Genomic DNA, 22,095 nt, shown 5'->3' with positions numbered 1-22,095 from the left:
CACCAGGCAATGGATGAAGTGATTTTGGAGCTAGAAACCACAGGAAGTTTGCATACGTTCTACTGTCTGCTGTCATCTAGTGTTCCTGCAGGGTATCTCAGGCAATTCTGTAAATCAGAGCTAGGGCAATGTGCCTTCGGACAGCAAGTCATCATTTTGATAGGTTGGGTTGCTGAAACATTAAGAAGTCTGCCACTATAGATGGGCGGGACCAATTGTGTTGATCTCTACCACCTACCAATCCCAGCCAGCTAACAATCGTCTGTAAAGCGCCCACACGATTGAGCCACACGTTACAGCAGCGACATGATATGAACCCATGGAGAAACAACTCCCATTCAGCTTCTGTGAAGTCAAAAACAAGGGGAAGAAATGGAGGCAGTGAGAGATTTTACTTTCTTGGGCTCCATGATCACTGCAGATTTTGTGACAGCAGCCACAAAATTAAAAGACGCCTGCTTCTTGGGAGAAAAGCAATGACAAACCTAGACAGCATCCTAAAAAGCAGAGACATCACCTTGCCCACAAAGGTCCGTATAGTAAAAGCCATGGTTTTCCCAGTAGTGATGTATGGAAGTGAGAGCTGGACCATAAAAAAGGCTGATCGCCAAAGAATGGATGCTTTCTAATTAGGGTGCTGGAGGAGACTCTTGAGAGTCCCATGGACTGCAAGAAGATCAAACCTATCCATTCTGAAGGAAATCAGCCCTGAGTGCTCACTGGAAGGACAGTTCCTGAAGCTGAGGCTCCAATACTATGGCCACCTCATGAGAAGAGAAGACTCCCTGGAAAAGACCCTGATGTTGGGAAAGATGGAGGGCACAAGGAGAAGGGGACGACAGAGGACGAGATGGTTGGACAGTGTTCTCGAAGCTACCAGCATGAGTTTGACCAAACTGCGGGAGGCAGTGGAAGACAGGAGTGCCTGGCGTGCTCTGGTCCATGGGGTCACGAAGAGGCGGACACGACTAAACGACTAAACAACAACAACAAAGTCAAGAACGGACAGGGGTGGAGGCCAACAGGTGTCTCTCGAGATGTTTTTTAACTTTAATTTCCATCATCTCTTTCCCGTCTAGGAGAAGGAAAACCTCTGCTGCATTGCGGGACATCTTCAGAAGAAGAAAAGATTGAACCCTACACAAATCCAGGGTGGAATCCCTGAGACGGTTGGATGGCGTCTTGCACGCCTCCCTCTGTCAACTCCTGCAGCCAAGCCGGTGCCAAACATATTCCTTTCCTTTCCTTTGGACCACATCAACAAGGCTGAGAGTCTGTTGTCTGGGCAGCTCAGAACCTTCACACACACTGCCCAAGCTTGCACCCCAGGGAGGTCACTTGGGTGTAGCTAACAGAGGGATGTGAGTTCACCCCCACACTCCATGTTTCTTATAAATAATAATAAATTTTTATTTATACCCCGCCCTTCCCGGTTCAGGGCGGCTAACAACAAGTTTAAAACACTTACCGTATTTTTCACCCCATAGGGCGCACCGGCCCATAGGGCGCACCTAGTTTTTTGGGGGGGAAATAAAGAAAAAAAATTATTTTCCCCCCGGCGTGGGTGGGGGAAGCCCGAGCTTCCCCAGCCCCCAGCCCCCAGAACAGGCTGCTATCCGCAAGCCTAGGGAGCCCGGCGGGAAGTCGTGCCGGTCTCCCAAGGGTTGCGGAGAGCTGCCCGAAGCCCGGGGTGTGCTCCGCTGTGCTCCCCAGGTTTTGGGCTGCAGGCTGCTGTCCGCAAGCCGCCGGAGTTCCCACGGATAGCTTCCTGCACACTGACCCCTCTCGCTCTCCAGACTTCAGCGAAAGCCTGCATTTGCCCCATAGGACGCACACATATTTCCCCTTCATTTTTGGAGGGGGGAAAGTGCGTCCTATATAGGGCAAAAATATGGTAATTGATGCAACAAAAAAAACCCAGCACAAAATACAGTATAAAACGTGGATAACAGTAAATTCAGAATTCAAAAATCAATTTAGGGGGGAAATCCATCCAATAAACATTAGATGATCACCAGGGCTAGCTGGCTATTTTAGTCCTATTTGGGCCAGCGAGGAGCCCAGGGGAGAATTAGCTGTGGGATCCCAGAGCGGGTAATCTTCATAAAAAGAGGAGGGGAAGGGAAGGAAAGGGAATAAAAGATCAGGCTAAGTTCAAATTGAAAGCCAGGTGGAATAGCTCTTACAGGCCCTGTGGAAGGAAGTTAAATCCTGCAGGGCCCTGGTCTCATGGGACAGAGCATTCCACCAGGTCGGAGCCATCACTGAGAAGGCCCTGGCCCTGGTGGAGGATAATCTGACTTCCTTAGGGCCCGGGACCTCTAAACTATGATTATTCATGGACCTTAAGGTCTTCTGCAGGGCATACCAGGAGATGCGGTCCCGTAAATACAAAGGCCCTAAGCCAACAGCGGGTGCCAAAAAGATCAGTGTTTAAAAGTTATAGTTTGGCACAGCCGTTCACAAGCTTTGAAGTTACTCAGGACTCAAAAGTTTGCATTCCCATACCTGGAAACAAAGGTCCCAGAAAAATGATATTTGACCTATTTTGTGTATGTCAAACTTCTAACACGTAGGTAACACCCCAGAGGGGGTCTAGGGGGTCGGTTGACAGTATGGCCTGTTGCTCCATCCAGAAATTTCCATTGTGGGGGCCCAGACAGCTATAAAGGACCCTGCCTATAGACCCAAAATTTGGCTCATTTCTTCCGTTTGTATAAGATGGAACTTTCTATCATTCTGGCAAACATATGCGTTTGCCCATAGGATGCCTCCAAACTTGCATTTGCTTCACGGATGGGGGGGAAGTGCAGATATCTGTCAGAGCAGCTGGTGGGGGGAGGGTGCTTGCTTAACCTCCCTCACAACCACCAGTTCTCCCCTGCAAATGGATTCATAGAATCATAGAATCATAGAGTTGGAAGAGACCACAAGGGCCATCGAGTCCAACCCCCTGCCAAGCAGGAAACACCATCAGAGCACTCCTGACATATGGTTGTCAAGCCTCTGCTTAAAGACCTCCAAAGAAGGAGACTCCACCACACTCCTTGGCAGCAAATTCCACTGTCGAACAGCTCTTACTGTCAGGAAGTTCTTCCTAATGTTTAGGTGGGAATCTTCTTTCTTGTAGTTTGGAACCATTGCTCCGTGTCCGCTTCTCTGGAGCAGCAGAAAACAACCTTTCTCCCTCCTCTATGTGACATCCTTTTATATATTTGAACATGGCTATCATATCACCCCTTAAGCTCCTCTTCTCCAGGCTAAACATGCCCAGCTCCTTTAGCTGTTCCTCATAAGGCATCGTTTCCAGGCCTTTGACCATTTTGGACACGTTCCAGTTTGTCAGTGTCCTTCTTGAACTGTGGTGCCCAGAACTGGACACAGTACTCCAGGTGAGGTCTGACCAGAGCAGAATACAGTGGCACTATTACTTCCCTTGATCTAGATGCTATACTCCTATTGATGCAGCCCAGAATTGCATTGGCTTTTTTAGCTGCCGTGTCACACTGTTGGCTCATGTCAAGTTTGTGGTCAACCAGGACTCCTAGATTCCTCGCCCACCGCCCCCAGTGGGCTCATTCCAAGTTACAGAGCACAGTATGTACCGTATTTTTCGCTCCATAAGACACACCTGACCATAAGACACACCTGGTTTTCAGATGAGGAAAACAAGAAAAAAATATTCTGAACGAAACAGTGGATATATGATTTTTGTGGTTCATGCTATAGCCACAGACATGATATGTGATTTGATGGTGAGTTTGGGGTAGCCCAATGCATAAATCCTGAGAATCCATGTGGATCCGTGCTTTGTAACCACGTTTTTGCACCATCGTGGCCTCACAAACAGTGGATGCATGGTTTTTTTGGTGCAGGCTGTAGCCATGGACATGCTATGTCATCTGATAGTGAATTTGGGGTAGCCCAGTGCAAAAATCCTGATGATCCATGTGCTTTTACCTCCCCCCTCCCAGGCAGCCTCCTTTATCACTAGCGTCCCTTATCTCCCTCCTGATCACTTGCCAATCATCTGCTCAGTGGCTTCGTTTCAACACCCCCTTCCCTCTTGTTTGCCTTAGCGTCTTTTCCTTAGCTGGAGTTTTTTGCTCCTCCTTTTTCTGCTAGTTTCTCTCCTCATTGCTTGTTTTAGTATTCCTGTCGCCCTCCCAGGCAGCCTCCTTTATCACTAGGGTCCCTTATCTACCTGCCGATCAGCTGCTCAGCGGCTTCATTTCAACACCCCCTTCCCTGTTTCTTTTTTCTTTTCTTTTCTTTTCTTTTCTTTTCTTTTCTTTTCTTTTCTTTTCTTTTCTTTTCTTTTCTTTCTTTTTAAAGCATGATCTGCTTTTCGCCCCTGGGCAATTCGGCTCCAGGGACCACGCAATCACTCCATAAGACGCACAGACATTTCCCCTTACTTTTTAGGAGGAAAAAAGTACGTCTTATGGAGCAAAAAATACAGTATTTGAAGGAGGGGGTCCTTTTCAAGAAAACACAGCCAGAGTGGGAGCTGCATTTGTGCAGGATGGAACTGGTTTGCCTTTGCAATTGCTTACTCCTACATTAGCGTCACAAGGGAGTGGGAACCTAGTGTTTGCTTTGGAGCATCTAACATGCCTTCCCTGTGTGAACAGCTCGGGACACGGCCATCATCTCTGAACCCATAACTTACTCCTGCACTAACCACAACTAGATACAAAAGTACAAGTTCGCCTCACTTCCTGATTCTGCCACCTCTATATAATCTATTTGCCTATGTGTATTGATAACAAGAAACTGCAGAAGCTGTACTCAGGACCACCTTAATGTTAGGTTGGATGGAATTAGGTTCCAAGGAGCAATTTTGTTATGGTGGAGGTAAAGGTAAAGGTCGTGTCCAACTCTGGGGTTGCGTGCTCATCTCGCTCTAAAGGCCGTGAGCTGGCGCCGTCCGAAGACACTTCCGGGTCATGTGGCCAGCGTGACGAAGCTGCTCTGGCGAGCCAGCACCAGCGCAGCACACGGAAACGCCGTTTACCTTCCCTCTATAAAGCGGTCCCTATTTATCTACTTGCGCTTAAGAGTGCTTTCAAACTGCTAGGTGGGCAGGAGCTGGGACCGAAAGACGGGAGCTCACCCCGCCGCGGGGATTCGAACCGCCGACCATACGATTGGCAAGTCCTAGGCACTGAGGTTTTACCCACAGCACCACCCGCATCCCCTGTGGAGGAGATGGGGGTAAATAGGAGTTAAGAAATGCTGAAAGGGAGGGGAGAAGAAAAGCAAAGTAGGCAATAATTCGAAGAGAACAAGAACTGTTGGAAAATGCTCTGGGGTGCCCCTGCAGCCCCCGAACTCCTAGCGTCCTCCGATATGCGCAGCTCTGGAAAAGGCATTTCCCTTCTTCTCCAGTGCGCTTCAGTGACATATATCAAATGATATATGCACACTAATCTTCTAGCGTAACATAGCAAGAAGCGTGAGAGATCATAGAGCTAATCTATGTATTTATTTACACACTATGTACAGACAAAGGAGTCATGGCGACTTCTCTCTCCAGCTCCAAGAGAAGAACAGGAACAAATAAAAGCAAAAGTACAGTACAACAGTACATATAGCGGAAGAGATAAGACTGTCTTCCGTTCCCACACTCTTCCCAGACAGGCATGTGATTTATACAAATCTCATCTGGAGCATCGGAGGCGTGAAATACTAACACTTCTATTACATCTCCTGTCATATATACAGTGGTACCTCGGGTTAAGTACTTAATTCGTTCCGGAGGTCCGTTCTTAACCTGAAGCTGTTCTTAACCTGAAGCACCACTTTAGCTAATGGGGCCTCCTGCTGCCGCCACACCACCAGAGCACGATTTCTATTCTCATCCTGAAGCAAAGTTCTTAACCCGAGGTACAATTTCTGGGTTAGCGGACTCTGTAACCTGAAGCGTATGTAACCTGAAGCGTATGTAACCCGAGGTATGTAACACTGCCTATGCCATCTTTATTTAGGAAGAAATACTCATTCAGATATTTACCACACACAACACATACTATCCCCCCCCCCCCAATTTTCTCAACAATTTGTCACAGAAGGTGCAATCGGGAGTCATTTTTAAGAAGCCTTTTTGGATTTGATATCCCGCTTTATCACTACCCTAAGGAGTCTCAAAGCGGCTAACAATCTCCTTTCCCTTCCTCCCCCACAACAAACACTTTATGAGGTGAGTGAGGCTGAGAGACTTCAGAGAAGTGTGACTGGCCCAAGGTCACCCAGCAGCTGCATGTGGAGGAGCGGGGAAGCGAACCCGGGTCCCCAGATTACGAGACTACCGCTCTTAACCACTACACCACGCTGGCTCTTTTAGAGTTTTTCTAATTATCCTTATGTTTCCATGTACTTCTCAGATCAGGAAGAGTCAAATGTGCTAAATATGTACCAAGGCATGTCCATGAGGTGTTTTTTGTGTGTGTGTGTGTTTTATAACATGTCCCTTGTCCTTGGCATAACTGTTTCTCTCACAAGCGACCCTAGCACTTTCTTGTATGTGTCCAAAACAGTCTGAGCAGAAGGTCTTTCAGCTGGGCTCTTTTTGCATGCCCCGTGGATCTCAAAGAGGTGGAACCTGACCAGATCACTCCCATCGACATCCCCCAAGATAAAATTGGAAACATCGGGGATTTTCCATATATCTGTCATTTCATCATAAGGAGGCATGAGGCTGTCTTCAAAAGCCATTTCATTTCCACGAGGCCAAAGCTGTTCTGGAGCAACAAAGTCACCCTGAAGTTCCCGATGGCCACATTTGATCAGTTTGCCAGCATTCTTGTCTACAAGAGGCAGAGCATCCAAGTCATTGACAATAACATGGAAGCTGCTAGTCAACAAGTACTGAGAAAGAACTTTATCCAAGTCGCTGGAGTCACACATCACAAGGGTGCCCAGGGGACTGTTGTGCAAGTAATGGAGGATGCTCACGTAATCGATGGCAAGCAAGAATCTGATGTGCCATGTGTTGAAACTCTTGTACTTTGGAAGGTTCAATATCTCGTTCAGATTCTTCAGAGAGCCGAATGGGTGGTACTCCGTAAGAACGGTGAACTCCTCCTCACAATATCCAATCAGCTTGACCACATGTCTGCTTTGTAGAGATTTCAGCATCTGTAAGCCATGAATGAAGTCCTCTTGAAGTTCTGGCACAGTTAACTGGGAAAGGGCCACTTTGTTTTCCTTCCACTCAGAAAGGAAGACCTAGAACAAGGAGAACAATGTTCAGACTTTGAGATCCAAACTCTGAAATGCAGTTTGTAAAAGCCAAGCTGTTTTTCAATATGGGGGACAACAGTTGAGTCTTGACAAATGCAAACTCAAACTTATGTGTTAAACACACACACACACACACGAACAAAAACATGAATAGATACAAGGTCTATGCCACAACAAAGCAAGTTATGTCACAGCAAATATCTGAAAATCAGTAATGTTTACAAATCCCAGAGTGTCTGGAAATAGAGAGGTGAATATGTACAGTCACTCAAACGTAACTGTGAGCATTCACTTGGTGTTGTGCTCCTGCAACATGAGGAAATACAGTGGGACCTTGGTTTGCATACGTCTTACAAACACGTCAAACCCAGAAGTACGTGTCCCAGTTTGCAACCTTTTTTTGGATTACAACCCATTATTTTGGATTACGAACAAAAAAAATTTGAAGGCGCCATTGGCGGAAGCACGCCTTGGGTTACAACCTGTTTTGGTTTACAAACAGACCTCCAGAACAGATTATGGTTGTAAACCAAGAATCAGATTTTATTAAACGGTCACAGACCAGATTGGTTCGTACAGCTAGTCAGCGAAACATAACACCGGAAAAAACAAAGGACAATTTCAATACAGATTAGGCCATAACAACAATTTAAGATTGGACAGCATGAATAAGATTAAGTATTTGCCTTCACCTGCATGTTGACATTGGAAAGCTCTTGTTTTCTGCGCCTGATAGCGGCTGCACAGAATTTAGCAACATTGATCGTAATTACAGGAACCTTATCTTCTACCAAGGCTCTCATACATTGAAGTTCTGATTCATTTTTAAGCTTTTGTAGAACTGGGGCAATAAAGGTCAGGCGTAGATCCTTGTAATAGCTACAGTGCAGCAATACATGCAAACTTGTAAACCAAGGTACCACTGTAGATATATATTTCTAGTTGTAGATTCAGCTGGGATTGTCAGCATCCACATATAAACAAGGACAAATTTAAGATTCCCTGAAACATACATCAAAGCCACTCACATCCATCACCTTCCTTCCCTCAGTTGTTCATGGTAAGTTTCCCTTTTATGACCCTCGTTACAGCTCTGAGTTAATTCGGTCAGGTGTCAAATTCAGGCAAGCAGGATATTTGACCAGTGACCATTCCCAAAGCTTGTCTTTCGTCAGAATCCACTGCAGGTAAGCAAGCGTCTCCTCTGGCCTCTTTCGGAAGATTTTGTTTGACATCTGAGGTGGCCCAGATCACGGGTGGAACGAACATACAGCATCCTCAGTTTAGAGGCTTGTCAACTATACCCCCCACTGGGTGTGTCCATGGAGTAGAGGAGACCTCTTAAAACATTTAAGTCCTCCCTCCCTTGTTACTCTCTTTTGCTATAGGATTCGGGTTCCATTCAGGCAAGCCAAAACTCCCCTCCTCTTTCCCTTGCTACCTCCAGTTCACCCTGGAATTGTCCCCTCTTTGTGCCTTCTCCACCTTTCCAGTCCTTTCTCCCTTTGGACTCTCCTTTCCCTGTTATTCTGCTCTCTTTCTCTGTCCACCTTTCCTTCTCCGCCTCCTAGCCATTCTCATGGCGTCAGCTGCAGTTTATATGCAGCAACGTGAACACCTTGCTCTTTCCCTACTTTCCCTCAGCGGAGATGCAGTGTGCCTCTAAGCTACCGTATTTTTTGCTCTATAAGACACACTTTTCCCCCTTCAAAAATTAAGGGGAAATGTGTGTGCATCTTATGGAGCAAATGCAGGCTCCTTGGCTTCAGCGATTGCAACGCGAAGCCTCCGAAGCGCAGAGGGAGAGCTCCCCCCGCACTCCGGAAGCTTTGCGTTGCTTTCACTGAAGCTGCCTGAAGCCCCCGGAGCGCAGCTGCTCTCCAAGGGCTTTGGGCAGCTCTCCGCAAGCCTTCAGAGTGCAGGAGGAGTTCCCGCTGCGCTCCGAAGGCTTACAGATAGCCGCCTGAAGCCTGGAAAGCGAGAGGGTTTGGTGCACACCGATCCCTCTTGCTCTCCAGGCTTCACTTCGCTGGAGAGGCGCTGCACAGTTTTCCCTCTCTGCGCAGCGCCCCTTCAGCGAAGCGGGAGGAGAAATGGAAGGGGCTCTGTTTCTCCTGCCGCTTCGCTGAAGGGGCGCTGAGCAGAGAGGGGGAGAATTTTTCACTCCCTGTTTTCCCCCTCCTATGGTCCAGTGCGTCCAATGGTCCGGTGTGTCCTATAGAGCGAAAAATACAGTACTTTCTGCTTGGCATGCGAGCTCTGAACAGCTGCCTCCTCTTCAGGATCTCACAGCCAGCCAGAACCAGTCCGCTTGCCCCCATGGCTGGAGCCTGACAATCCTATCAGCCATTCTCCCAGCTGACAATGTCATTTAGAACTTTTTCTGAAGCGTATGTCAAGGCACCGCCCTCTGGTACGAGAAAAGGTGAATGGCAAATTTACAGAGCAACATTTTATATTATATTCAAGATTCATTATGATAAACCAACCCTTTTCACAGCTCCTTCACCAATGCGTTTCAGTTTGCGGACTTCTCTTTTCAGCGCTTCACAGGACAACCACGGTGAACAGTTCTTCACTGTTCCTAATCTGAAGTAACCGTGCTGACAAGAGTCGTGTTCACCGTCGGCCTGTCCATAGGAAGGATATATGTAGCTGAAATATTGATAGAGCAGCAAGTTCACAAGCAGCACAGCCAAAATCAGATACAAGACGGGAGGGATCAGCTTTTGCGTAAGATCAGTTTTCGTATCACACGATTTTTTCTCCATGTTGTAACAGTCATCTTTCAGATTTTCTGCAAGACATTAGAGTTATAAATTGTTACTTTAATTTAGCAATTCTGGGGGAGGGACAGTTGAGATACACTTCTAGAGGGCGGGGGGAGATTCCAACACAGTCAAACTCTCCTAACTTTACATAGCAATACTACAAACAGGCATTAAGCATGAAACATGCTACTAGCAGATTCATAGCTCTGCTAACCATTGTGATGGATTCCTACCATAGATTGAGATCCAGCAAACAGCTTTACGGACACAGAAAGAGAAAGCATGCAGTGGGCAATATGATTTGGATCTAGGAAAGAAGTCTAGTCTTTTCAAGGATTGCCATTAGGACCAATAAGTGTTTGGACCAAAAATACTAGTAATTTAAGAATCACTTGTTTTCACAAAAGCACTTGGTAATAAGACACTTTTGTGGGCCCCTGATGAAAACCAGTTACTCATCATGGGTAAGGTAAAGGTAAAGGGACCCCTGATCATTAGGTCCAGTCGTGGCCGACTTGGGGTTGCGGCGCTCATCTCGCTTTATTGGCCGAGGGAGCTTCTGGGTCATGTGGCCAGCATGACTAAGCCACGTCTGGCGAACCAGAGCAGCGCACAGAAACACCATTTACCTTCCCGCTGGAGTGGTACCTATTTATCTACTTGCACTTTGATGTGCTTTCAAACTGCTAGGTGGGCAGGAGCAGGGACCGAGCAACGGGAGCTCACCCCGTCGCAGGGATTCAAACCGCTGACCTTCTGATCAGCAAGTCCTAGGCTCTGTGGTTTAACCCACAGCGCCATCTGCGTCCCATACTCATCATGGGTACCATTCATTAATTTCAGTGGGAGATCTCTATGGGGCAATCATATACCCGTCGGAATATGGAAGATCAGTGGAGTTCAGCAGGCATTATTTCTAGTAAGTTTGCAGAGAACTGCAGCCTTAAGCCTGTAACTAACTCTCCCTCTGAAAATAAAGAGACTTAGAATTTTTTTTAATTGGTATACAGCAATTGTAGGGAAAACCTATAGGTGGAATGCAAAACATCTATAAAATGAACACCACATAGTATCTGTTTTTTACTATTATTATTATTAATTAATTTTTTTCTAACACCCTTCATCCAAAATGCATAGGGCAATTCACAACTTAAAAATACAAAATGAGAACCCAAAATACATAATAAAAACAAAAAGAAACAAATAATTCTCATCCCACAAACACATTTAAAATTATACAGAATGTTACATCAGCCAACGGCCTGGTTAAAGAGAAACATTTTCACCTGGCGCCTAAAGATATGTAATGAAGGCGCCAAGCAAGCCTCCCTGGGGAGAGAGCATTCCACAAATGGGAAGCCCGTTCTCATGTTACTAGACTCTGGACCTCTTGTGGAGGTGGTACACGAAGAAGGACCTCAGATTATGATCACAGGGTCTGGGTTGGTTCATATAGAACTAAATGCCTCAGTTATGTTGAAAACATTGTACTTTTTACTAACCAAGACCCCCCAAAGATCTCTCTCACATACATAACTATATACACATACCAAAATTTTGCAATTAAAATGGGTGTATGGTTTTTCTTTATAGCTTTTACTTTAATCAACTTTAAAAAAAATCTATTACAGTATCTCATATTTAAACACAAGTAATGTATCATGTATGATAATCAATTTAATACAGAATACAGTAACTACTAAATAAGAAAGTATTTATAATATAATTTTAAAAATGAATATTAAAAAATTCCCCAGTACTCTTTTGATAAATTTCCTTTTTCCAAATCAAACTGTTTTGCTTTCTCCTTATTCTTCACTTATTTGTAATTCTTGATACTGAAATAACAAAACTAAAGGAGGCATAAATTAACTCCCACAATTATATCTTATGGTTTCTAATATTGGAAATAGCCTTGCACCTCAAAATGTGCGAGTGCATAAATCCTGAATTTATCCCAGAAGCCTAATAATTTGCCTGAGTGTTCTAGCTAGATTTTCAGCCATGTCGCATGGCAAAAAGTCACAGCCTTAAACAAACAGAAACAGTAAAACACAAGGAATGTATTTTCAGATTTTCTAATTCAGTGTTTTAACAAGCTTTTGGGAACTGACACTTTTAATGAAAGAGCTTGTGCCATATTCGGTTTGTGTGTTTTTTTGTAATTATCTGTATGCTTTTATATATAGTTTTTATTCTACCAGTGTTTAATTGTTTTTAATGATTCCCCCACTGTTTTTAACTGTTCTTAATTATATCTGCAAGCTGCCTTGAGTCCGTTAGGGGGAAAGGCGGGTTATAAATAAATGTATAACAACAACTGAACATTTGTTTAAAGTATTGCAGGCTTTTTCATTCATGTCTTGATTATAGGAAGCCTGTCTTCTCGTAGATCGATTAGCAGGCATAGGCAAACTCTGGCCCTCCAGATGTTTGAGACCACAATACCCATCATCCCTAGCTAACAGGACCAGTGGTCAGGGATAATGGGAATTGTAGTCCTAAAACATCTGGAGGGCCTGAGTTTGCCTATGCCTGGAATAAGGTTAAAATTTGGATACTTCCAAACAAAGAGGAAGCAGATCCAGCCAGGAGAAAAAGACTGAAAATCGTTTCAAGATCTCAGCATCACCTCGCAATAATTTCTGCTATCCAGCAGCAACCTCGGTTGCGCCTAACTCTGCAGCTTGCTGCTCAAAGAAACGACGCTTACCTTACCCTGGGATATTGTGCATCACTCTCATCAGCTGGCAGCCGCCATGACAGTGCCAACACCACCTGACATGAGTCACGTGACGCGTTCCCTGTTTTGCACATAGAGATAATAGGGTAGAGTTGAATTTGGAATCGTCAGTTCACAGCCTCGGGAAAGGGCAAAGCTAAACAGATTGAGTTGAATGGGGAAGAAATTGTGCTTGCATTTAACAATTGCTGCTGGTGTTAGGGGGAGAGTGAGGGAAATAACCAGGTTTACATTGGCTGCAACATGAGATGTGCTTTTAATTAAGTGTATTTTGCCTGATTTCTGAGGTGAGCTCCCGTTGCTCAGTCCCTGCTCCTGCCAACCTAGCAGTTCGAAAGCACGTCAAAGTGCAAGTAGATAAATAGATACCACTATGGCGGGAAGGTAAATGGCATTTCCGTGCGCTGCTCTGGTTTGCCAGAAGCGGCTTAGTCATGCTGGCCACATGACCCGGAAAAACTGTCTGCGGACAAACGTGAGCTTCCTCGGCCAGTAAAGCTAGATGAGCGCCGCAACCCCAGAGTCGTCTGCGACTGGACTTAACTATCAGGGATCCTTTACCTTTAGCTTTTTAAACACGTGAGCAGTGCAAGTGAAATGGATTTACTTGACATTCAACTGTGTTTTGTTTTATTGATAGTTTTCTGCAGGCTGCATAGTATTACAACAACAGACTCATAAAACTTTAAAGTTGGAAGGGAAGAAGAAGAAGAGTTTGGATTTGATATCCTGCTTTATCACTACCCAAAGGAGTCTCAAGCGGCTAACATTCTCCTTTCCCTTCCTCCCCACAACAAACACTCTGTGAGGTGAGTGGGGCTGAGAGACTTCAGAGAAGTGTGACTTGCCCACGGTCACCCAGCAGCTGCATGTGGAGGTGCGGAAACACGAACCTGGTTCCCCAGATTACGAGACTACTGCTCTTAACCACTACACCACACTGGCTCTCAGGGATCCTGAGAGTCATCTAATCCAAACCTCTGCGATACAGGAATCCTGCCCACAGATATCCCCGGGTGTGAATGAACCATCAACCTTCTGGTTAGCAGCAAGGCATACTGATCCATTGCACCACAGTAGAAACATGCATAAAGGTAAAGGTAAAGGGACCCCTGACCATTAGGTCCAGTCGTGGCCGACTCTGGGGTTGTGGTGCTCATCTCGCTTTATTGGCCGAGGGAGCCAGCGTACACCTTCTGGGTCAAGTGGCCAGCATGACTAAGCCGCTTCTGGCGAACCAGAGCAGCGCACGGAAACGCCGTTTACCTTCCCGCTGGAGTGGTACCTATTTATCTACTTGCACTTTGACGTGCTTTCGAACTGCTAGGTTGGCAGGATCTGGGACCGAGCAGCGGGAGCTCACCCTGTTGCGGGGATTCGAACCGCCGACCTTCTGATCAGCAAGTCCTAGCCTCTGTGGTTTAGACCACAGCACCACCTGCGTCCCAGAAATGTGCATATGCAGCCCTTTATTTTGCCAATAAATATCAAATCAGTGCACTTCCAGATACTAGCTTATTGAGAATTTGTTTCTGCTCATGCAAGTTTTTTGCAGCACTCACACGACAGCATCAAAATGCCTGTTCATATTTTTATAAATCTGCAGTCTCTGCTGCTGTGGAATCTCTTTGGTGCATTTCTTTATTTGGCAGGCAGTTTGTCATGTGTGGCGACATTCTGATAGATGTAGCTTCTTCCAGACTTCTACTTCAGCTTGCTCCTCACTTGAGCACAACTTCGGCATTTTGTTTCTGCCAGTGGCCCAGGTGATACAAGTGTGCTCATTTACACCAACTTTCAAAGGCATGTTGGAATCTCAGCAACTTGGAAACTCTAAATTCAGTACGTAAATCTGACTCTGCAGGAAAAACAGAGACGTCTTATGCAAGACCTTTCTGTCAATCTTTCGCAAGCCTTACTCAGGCAAATATACAGTAACACTTGTGCAAGACCTCAGTATTTTTTTAAAAAATGGAAATGAATAATGTTCCTGGACCTGCAAGAAGGAAGAAAGAATAAAAAACAAGCTTCCGTTTTGTCCAATGTAAACATGTACACTTCCTGGACATTTTTTTAAAAAGGAACACACAGAGAAATATATGCATGCAATTTCCAGAAAAGCAAAAGACAGTGGAGAGTGTGGGAGTGTGAAGAGCAAGCAGTGGATTAACAATTAATAACCAGGACTGAAAAAAGGGGAATGTGTGGAAGCCAATGTGCCAAACACACAAAGAGAGAAATAGGATCTGAATGGTTCGTTCACAATATTAATATAACAACAACAACATCAACAATAATAAATTTGCTTTTTATACCTTGCCCATCTGCTTGGGTTTCTCCAGCCACTCTTGGCAGCTTACAGCACATATAAGGTCTCTGTCTGGAAGCATCCCATTGATTGTTCTTAAAAGACTTTAGAGTTATATCTGCAAGTCTCAGACCCTGGCCACCCAAATATATAAGACGGTGACAGTAACTTCAGTCTTACTGAAGTGAAACAGGGAACGGGGACAACACTGCCAAATTCACAGTTAATGATCCGGTCCTGATTTTCTTACATTTTGTCTTAAGCAGTCATCATTTTATCTTTCTAATACAAGTTATTCACACAGCATCCAACTGCCAAGTTTTCTAGTTTGCTTGAAGCAGGTTTGAGGGAAAAGGCATGAAACAGCGGTATTTGCCAAGGAACTACAGGACTGACGCAAACGTGTCAATGTGTCTACAAAAATTAGCAGAGGGTGAGCGCTGGATGTAGACTAAGCAGTAATATGTGAATATAATCTCAATTCAAAAATGAGAGAGATTGCACGCTGATTATGCCCCACCCAGGTGCTAAAGGATTTCTTCAGCAAGAGTAAGGTGCAGCAATCGTTGTCTTGCAGGCTAAGGTACATTCCATGAGATTTCACTGACACCAATTACACTGCCACAAAACTCTATGGAAAAAAGTACTGGTAAATCCAGTCCATTGAGTTGCTAAATGTACAGGCTTGATCAGTACAGATTTAGGATTTTTTGCAAATGTAGCATCTAGAGCACATTATCTGAAGCGAAATAAAAAAGAAAATGGCAAGTATTTAAACATTTTCTACGGTAAAAGATGAGCCACTGACTCAATACTGCCATCTCCACAGGGACATAAGCCTTTTTCCAGCAGAATTTTTTGGAATCAAGTGCAGCCGAAGTCGGCATATTCCATCTTGCGAAAGCGCATCTGTACTTTGGAACTGTTACAATTTTGCAAACAGGGTGCTGATGTGTCAAAACGACTAGGTGGGAAATAACCACACCAGGGGCTAAATTTCCTTATTGCGGCCAAATTATTCTGTCGCTCAATATCATAGAGGCGCCGTCCGATTAAATTATTCGCTTTACTGAAGCCCAGAGTTAATAACCGTTGTGGCGATAATAAACCAAGAAAAATAAAGCTTTTGGTTGACAATTTTAATTCGAGCGCTCTCGTGACAATCTTGCAATACTAAGGGCAATAGGGTTTAAAGTGAACTCAGCAATTAAATGTCCTGCGCCAAAACTGTCATTCAACAGAGGGGAGGTTAGCTTTCAAGAGCAATGAAGAATTTGGAACACAGAATTTGGAATGGGGGGCGGGGGGGAATTGCCTTAGGAACTTATAGATTGAACAGCTTCTGTCCAAATCTGAGCCCCATATAATAACCGTGCTGGGGGTTGAGCTTTAAACACTGATGGGATGTGGCTGCCACCCAGGGCCAGATTTAGGTTTGATGAGGCCCTAAACTACTGAAGGTAATGGGGCCATTTATATGTCCAGCTGTCCTTTGTCAAGAACAAATTGCCGCTGTTTTTTGTGTTGAATATATGCTATATGGTAATTTATGGACCTAATAGGTATCTAAAGCCATTTGCACATGCAGAATATTAGCACCCTATATATAGAAATGAGCAAACCAGTTGATATTTTAGGGAGCAGGCTAGCAGGTGGGGCCCATTACTTACATCATAGCAGCCTACACAACACAAAACACTGTTGCTGTATGTAGGTTTCACCTTATTTGTCTTTTGTCTTATATTTTGGAAATGTACATCCAGTTGTTTTTTCCCCTTTAGTTTTTTTGGAGGCCCCCAAGAGAGTGGGGCCCTAAGGCAGGCATAGGCAAACTCAGCCCTCCAGCTGTTTTGGGACTAAAATTCCCATCATCCCAGACCACTGGTCCTGCTAGCCAGGGATAATGGGAGTTGTAGTCCCCAAACATCTGGAGGGCCAAGTTTGCCTGTGCCTGTCCTAAGCTATACCTCAGGCTTCCTCAACGGCCCTCCAGGTGTTTTTTTTTGCCTACAACTCCCATGATCCCAGCTAGCAGCACCAGTGGTCAGGGATGATGGGAGTTGTAGTCCCAAAACAGCTGGAGGGCTGAGTTTGCCTGTGCCTGCCCTAAGCTATAGCTGAGGCTTCCCCAACACCCCTCCAGACGTTTTTGGCCTACAACTCCCATGATCCCAGCTAGCAGCACCAGTGGTCAGGGATGATGGGAGTTGTAGTCTCAAAACAGCTGGAGGGCTGAGTTTGCCTGTGCCTGCCCTAAGCCATAGCTGAGGCTTCCTCGACAACCCTCCAGATGTTTTTGGCCTACAACTCCCATGATCCCTAGCTAGCAGCACCAGTGGTCAGGGATGATGGGAATTGTAGTCTCAAAACAGCTGGAGGGCTGAGTTTGCCTGTGCCTGCCCTAAGCTATAGCTGAGGCTTCCTCAACACCCCTCCAGATGTTTTTGGCCTACAACTCCCATGATCCCAGCTAGCAGCACCAGTGGTCAGGGATGATGGGAGTTGTAGTCCCAAAACAGCTGGAGGGCCGAGTTTGCCTGTGCCTGCCCTAAGCTATAGCTGAGGCTTCCTCGACAACCCTCCAGATGTTTTTGGCCTACAACTCCCATGATCCCTAGCTAGCAGGACCAGTGGTCAGGGATGATGGGAGTAGTAGTCCCAAAACAGCTGGAGGGCCGAGTTTGCCTGTGCCTGCCCTAAGCTATAGCTGAGGCTTCCTCAACACCCCGCCAGATGTTTTTGGCCTACAACTCCCATGATCCCAGCTAGCAGCACCAGTGGTCAGGGATGATGGGAATTGTAGTCTCAAAACAGCTGGAGGGCTGAGTTTGCCTGTGCCTGCCCTAAGTTATAGTTTAGCTTCTTTGACAACCCTCCAGATGTTTTTGGCCTACAACTCCCATGATCCCAGCTAGCAGCACCAGTGGTCAGAGATGATGGGAGTTGTAGTCTCAAAAACAGCTGGAGGGCCGAGTTTGCCTGTGCCTGCCCTAAGCTATAGCTGAGGCTTCCTCAACACCCCTCCAGATGTTTTTGGCCTACAACTCCCATGATCCCAGCTAGCAGCACCAGTGGTCAGGGATGATGGGAATTGTAGTCTCAAAACAGCTGGAGGGCTGAGTTTGCCTGTGCCTGCCCTAAGCCATAGCTGAGGCTTCCTCGACAACCCTCCAGATGTTTTTGGCCTACAACTCCCATGATCCCTAGCTAGCAGGACCAGTGGTCAGAGATGATGGGAATTTTAGTCTCAAAACAGCTGGAGGGCTGAGTTTGCCTGTGCCTGCCCTAAGCCATAGCTGAGGCTTCCTCAACAACCCTCCAGATGTTTTTGGCCTACAACTCCCATGATCCCTAGCTAGCAGCACCAGTGGTCAGGGATGATGGGAGTTGTAGTCCCAAAAACAGCTGGAGGGCTGAGTTTGCCTGTGCCTGCCCTAAGCTATAGCTGAGTCTTCCTCCACAACCCTTCAGATGTTTTTGGCCTACAACTCCCATGATCCCTAGCTAGCAGCACCAGTGGTCAGGGATGATGGGAGTTGTAGTCCCCAAAACAGCTGGAGGGCCGAGTTTGCCTATGCCAGTGTTTCCCAACCTTGTGCCTCCAGCTGTTTTTGAACTCCAACTCCCATCATCCCTGACTAGCAAGACCAGTGGCAAGGGATGATGGGAGTTGTAGTCCCCCAAACAGCTGGAGGGCCGTATAATCTAGCTTGTTCATCTTATACTGTGGTAAATCCGGCCCTGCTGGCCTGGCTGAGGCAAACGGGACGGGGTGGGCGGCGATGGCCAACCGGCATTGGCGGCGGCCTCGGCCGTTTTCCTGAGGGAACGAAGAGGAGGAGGAGGAGGAGGAGGGACCGGGAAGCCGCTGCCGCCTCTTCTCCTCCTCCTCCTCCTCCTCCTCCGGGAGGGCGGCCTGCGCAGGGCCCGTCCCTCGTCGGCGGCCGTGCGGCTTCGACAGCGGCGGCGATGGCATCGCTGAGGCCGGGCGGCTGGGGCCCTCGGCGGGCCTCCTCCCTCGGCGGGCCGCTCCTGGCGCTGCTCATGCTGGGCCTGGCGCAGCCCCACCACACGCAGCAAGCCCACGGTAAGCGCCGCCGCCGCCGCCGCCTTCCCTCCCTCCAGCTCCCCTCTCGCTTTTTGTTTTCCTCAGCATCCCTCCTCCCCTCCCCCCCACCCGTTTTTAATATGCATATTTCCATTTCGTATTTTTATTTTTTAATGGCGCGGCTGAAGGGCTTCTTATGCCAAGCGAGTTAAGAATGCTAAAGTTAAAGGCACGGATTTTTGGGCGCCATTGAAAAGCCTCTCGCCTAGAAGAGTTGAAACTTGATTTGGAAAGAGAAGGAAAAATGGAGACCTAATAGGCTGAAACATATAATTATAAATGAGATCTGAAAGAGGGGAAGGATTTGCTGAACTCGATTGTGTAAAAGGGAATACAAAAAAGGGAGATGCGAGGAAGTCAAGAAAGAGGGTTATAGAACTATGAAATTAAAAATTGGGGTTTTTTTTTTCTTTTTCTTTTTATCTTTCTTATGCCTCTATGGTCTGTTTTCTTTTTTTTTCTCTTTTGATGTATTTTTTGTTGTTGTTGTATGTCTGTTTTATTTTCTATGATCTATGTATCATAGAAAATAAAACAGACATACAACAACAACAAAAAATACATCAAAAGAGAAAAAAAGAAAAGAAAAGAAAACAGACCATAGAGGCATAAGAAAGATTAAAAAAAAAAAAAAAACCCCAATTTTTAATTTGTCCTTTGTTTTTTCTGGTGTTATGTTTCGCTGACCAGCTGTACGAACCAATCTGGTCTGTGACCGTTTAATAAAATTTGATTTGATTTGATCTATGTATCTTTTTTGTAAAATCTTAATAAATATCTTTAAAAAAGAAAAGCTTCTCGCCTGCCCCGCTTTGCTCTCAGGGGGAAAAGGTAGGTGGTCGGCGCTGCTTATAGGTTTTTAAAATTGCATTTATATATATGCCGCTTTTCCCCCTCCCAGGAGCTCAGGGGTGGTGTACGTGGTCCTGGGCGTGGTGGTGGTGGTTGAGGGGACAAACTCAAGTAATTAAATAAAAATACTTCACTAAAAGTTAATAAACTGGAGATTTTGGCAGGTTTTCCTGAGCCCTTGGGGGTCAAAAGAGAGTGCTGTGTTTTCCCATGTATGAGACTATATTTTTTAACCAAAATTTTTAAGTTTGAAATTGAGGGTCATCTTCTACATGGAATATTGAAAATATTTATTTCCTAATTTTGGGCTCAAAAAATAAGAGTCGCCTTATATTTGGGGGCGGCTTATATAGTGCTACCTCTAATTACGGTCACCTCCAGTTATGTATGCTTCAGGATACATGCGCAGCAAAGCCAGAAGTATTTTCCCAGGTTTCGCGGCATGAACAGAAGCGCTAAACCATGCGCAGAAGCGGCACCTCTGGTTGCAAATTCCTCAGGATCCGACCCAAGCACTGGAACGGATCCTGTGCCCAACCGGAGGTACCATTGTACAGTCATACCTCGGGTTGAATGTGCTTTGGGATGAGCGCGTTCGAGTTGCGCTCCGTGGCAACCCGGAAGTAACGAAGCACGTTACTTCTGTGTTTTGCCGCTTGCGCATGCGCAGACGCTCAAAAGGACACCACGCGCATGCGCAGAAGCGGCGAAAAGCGATGTGCGCTTGCGCAGATGTGCCGTCGCTGGTTACGTTTGCTTCTAGATGCGAACAAGGCCCCGAACGGATCCCGTTCACATCTAGAGGTACCAATGTACACAGAAATATACGGTACAGTGGTACCTCAGTTTACGAACAGCCCTGCTTACGAACTATTCAGTTTATGAACTCCACAAAACTGGAAGTAGTGTCCCGGTTTGCAAACTTTACCTCGGTCTACGAACAAATGGTGGAAGGGCACTGACAGTGCGAGACCTCATTAGGGAAAGCGCGCCTCCGTTTAAGAAGGGTTTCGGTTTAAGAACGGACTTCCGGAACGGATTAAGTTCGTAAACCAAGGTACCACTGTAATTTAAAACAACGGTTGTTGAGACACATCCTTCCCAATCTGCTAGACAGAGCCAGGCAGAGGATGATAGGTGGGTCTCCTGCCACCCCCCCAAAAATAAATCCCTGTCTACACCCATGTACATTCCCCCCACATCCCCACCCTGCTTCACCCTCACAACAGCCCTGTGAGGCAGGTTGGGGCTGAGAGACAGGCCCAAGGCCACTTCATGGATTAGTGAGGGATTCGAATCCTGATCTTCCCACCTGCCTCAGTCCGGTGCTCTAACAATTGCACCACACTAGTGCTCTGGTTGCGCTGCCCTGGGAACAGGATCTTGGACTCAGCTGGCCTTTGCTGGAATGATTCAGCAAGGCTTAAAAAAAGAAAATATTATTACAGGCTCATTTGTCTTCCATTTAACAACCACGGAAGCATAGCTCGCGAAAGACAAAACGGCGCAGATTAAAATAAAAAGCTGCAAGCTCTAAGATATGCTTTAACCTAGCTTTTAAAACGGAAAGCTGCCGCCGCCACCATCATCCTTTTGTTCTGCCTGCCACCCTTTCCCGCAGTTTCAAGGCGGCTCACAGATCTGCGTAACCATGAATGTGACAAAAGCCATAAATAATAAATAAAATTGCGTCAGCAAGAATGCAACCAAACGGAACAATTTGCACATGAATCATAGGAAGAGCGAAAAATAAAGATACCCAAAATTAATACTGTATCAGTGGTGGCAACAACATCTCCCCTCCCCTGACACAAACAAAGCCCCAGCCCAAGACCCAGAACAATATTCCACCCAACCAAATAAGATACTTTGGGGTGTGTGAAGCTTTAAATATCATCATATTTAACCCACTTCCCCATCCAATATTCCCACGCTACTTGGATTTCAAAAAGTTTTGCAATGTCTCCCTAGATTGACTCATCAGCCTGGCAGATGTTAAAAAATGATAATTTCCACCCTTTATTGGGCAGGGTGGTAGAGAGGGCGGTGGAAGAGCTACTGGATTATA

General features: G+C 46.0%; 2 protein-coding genes across 3 annotated transcripts in view; one reads left to right on the top strand and one right to left on the bottom strand.

Annotated features, from left to right (window-relative positions):
- Positions 1–6,346: 6,346 nt before the first annotated feature.
- Positions 6,347–12,833, bottom strand: POMK (protein O-mannose kinase). Of its 2 annotated transcripts, none has more exons than XM_081836350.1 (3): positions 12,735–12,833; positions 9,735–10,042; positions 6,347–7,230 (listed from the first exon to the last, which is right to left on the bottom strand). In XM_081836350.1, the coding sequence occupies exons 2-3, from the start codon at positions 10,014–10,016 to the stop codon at positions 6,460–6,462; spliced, it is 1,053 nt and encodes a 350-aa protein (XP_081692476.1). In that variant the 5' UTR covers positions 10,017–10,042; positions 12,735–12,833; the 3' UTR covers positions 6,347–6,459. The 2 variants fall into 2 exon arrangements, with proteins under 2 accessions (XP_081692476.1, XP_081692475.1); XM_081836349.1 differs by having other exon boundaries at positions 12,730–12,832.
- A 6,164-nt stretch (positions 12,834–18,997) lies between these two features.
- The window catches only part of HGSNAT (heparan-alpha-glucosaminide N-acetyltransferase), a 28,186-nt gene continuing 25,088 nt past the window's right edge, over positions 18,998–22,095 (top strand). Inside the window, exon 1 of the mRNA XM_081836303.1 lies at positions 18,998–19,154. Within this exon, the coding sequence (XP_081692429.1) occupies positions 19,037–19,154 (118 nt within the window). The 5' untranslated portion in view covers positions 18,998–19,036. The remainder of the gene's footprint in view (positions 19,155–22,095) is intronic.

The sequence above is a fragment of the Podarcis erhardii genome (assembly GCF_964252035.2).
Source record: "Podarcis erhardii genome assembly, chromosome: 13".
NCBI lineage: Eukaryota > Metazoa > Chordata > Lepidosauria > Squamata > Lacertidae > Podarcis > Podarcis erhardii.
This window is presented reverse-complemented; position numbering and strand designations above follow the sequence as displayed.

Excerpts from the sequence above, each read along its gene's own strand:
- POMK (XM_081836350.1), bottom strand. The coding sequence starts at position 10,016 with ATGGAGAAAAAATCGTGTGATACGAAAACTGATCTTACGCAAAAGCTG. Across the intron at positions 7,231-9,734 it reads GTGAAGGAGCTGTGAAAAGG|GTCTTCCTTTCTGAGTGGAA; the intron begins GTTGGTTTATCA and ends TCCTTGTTCTAG.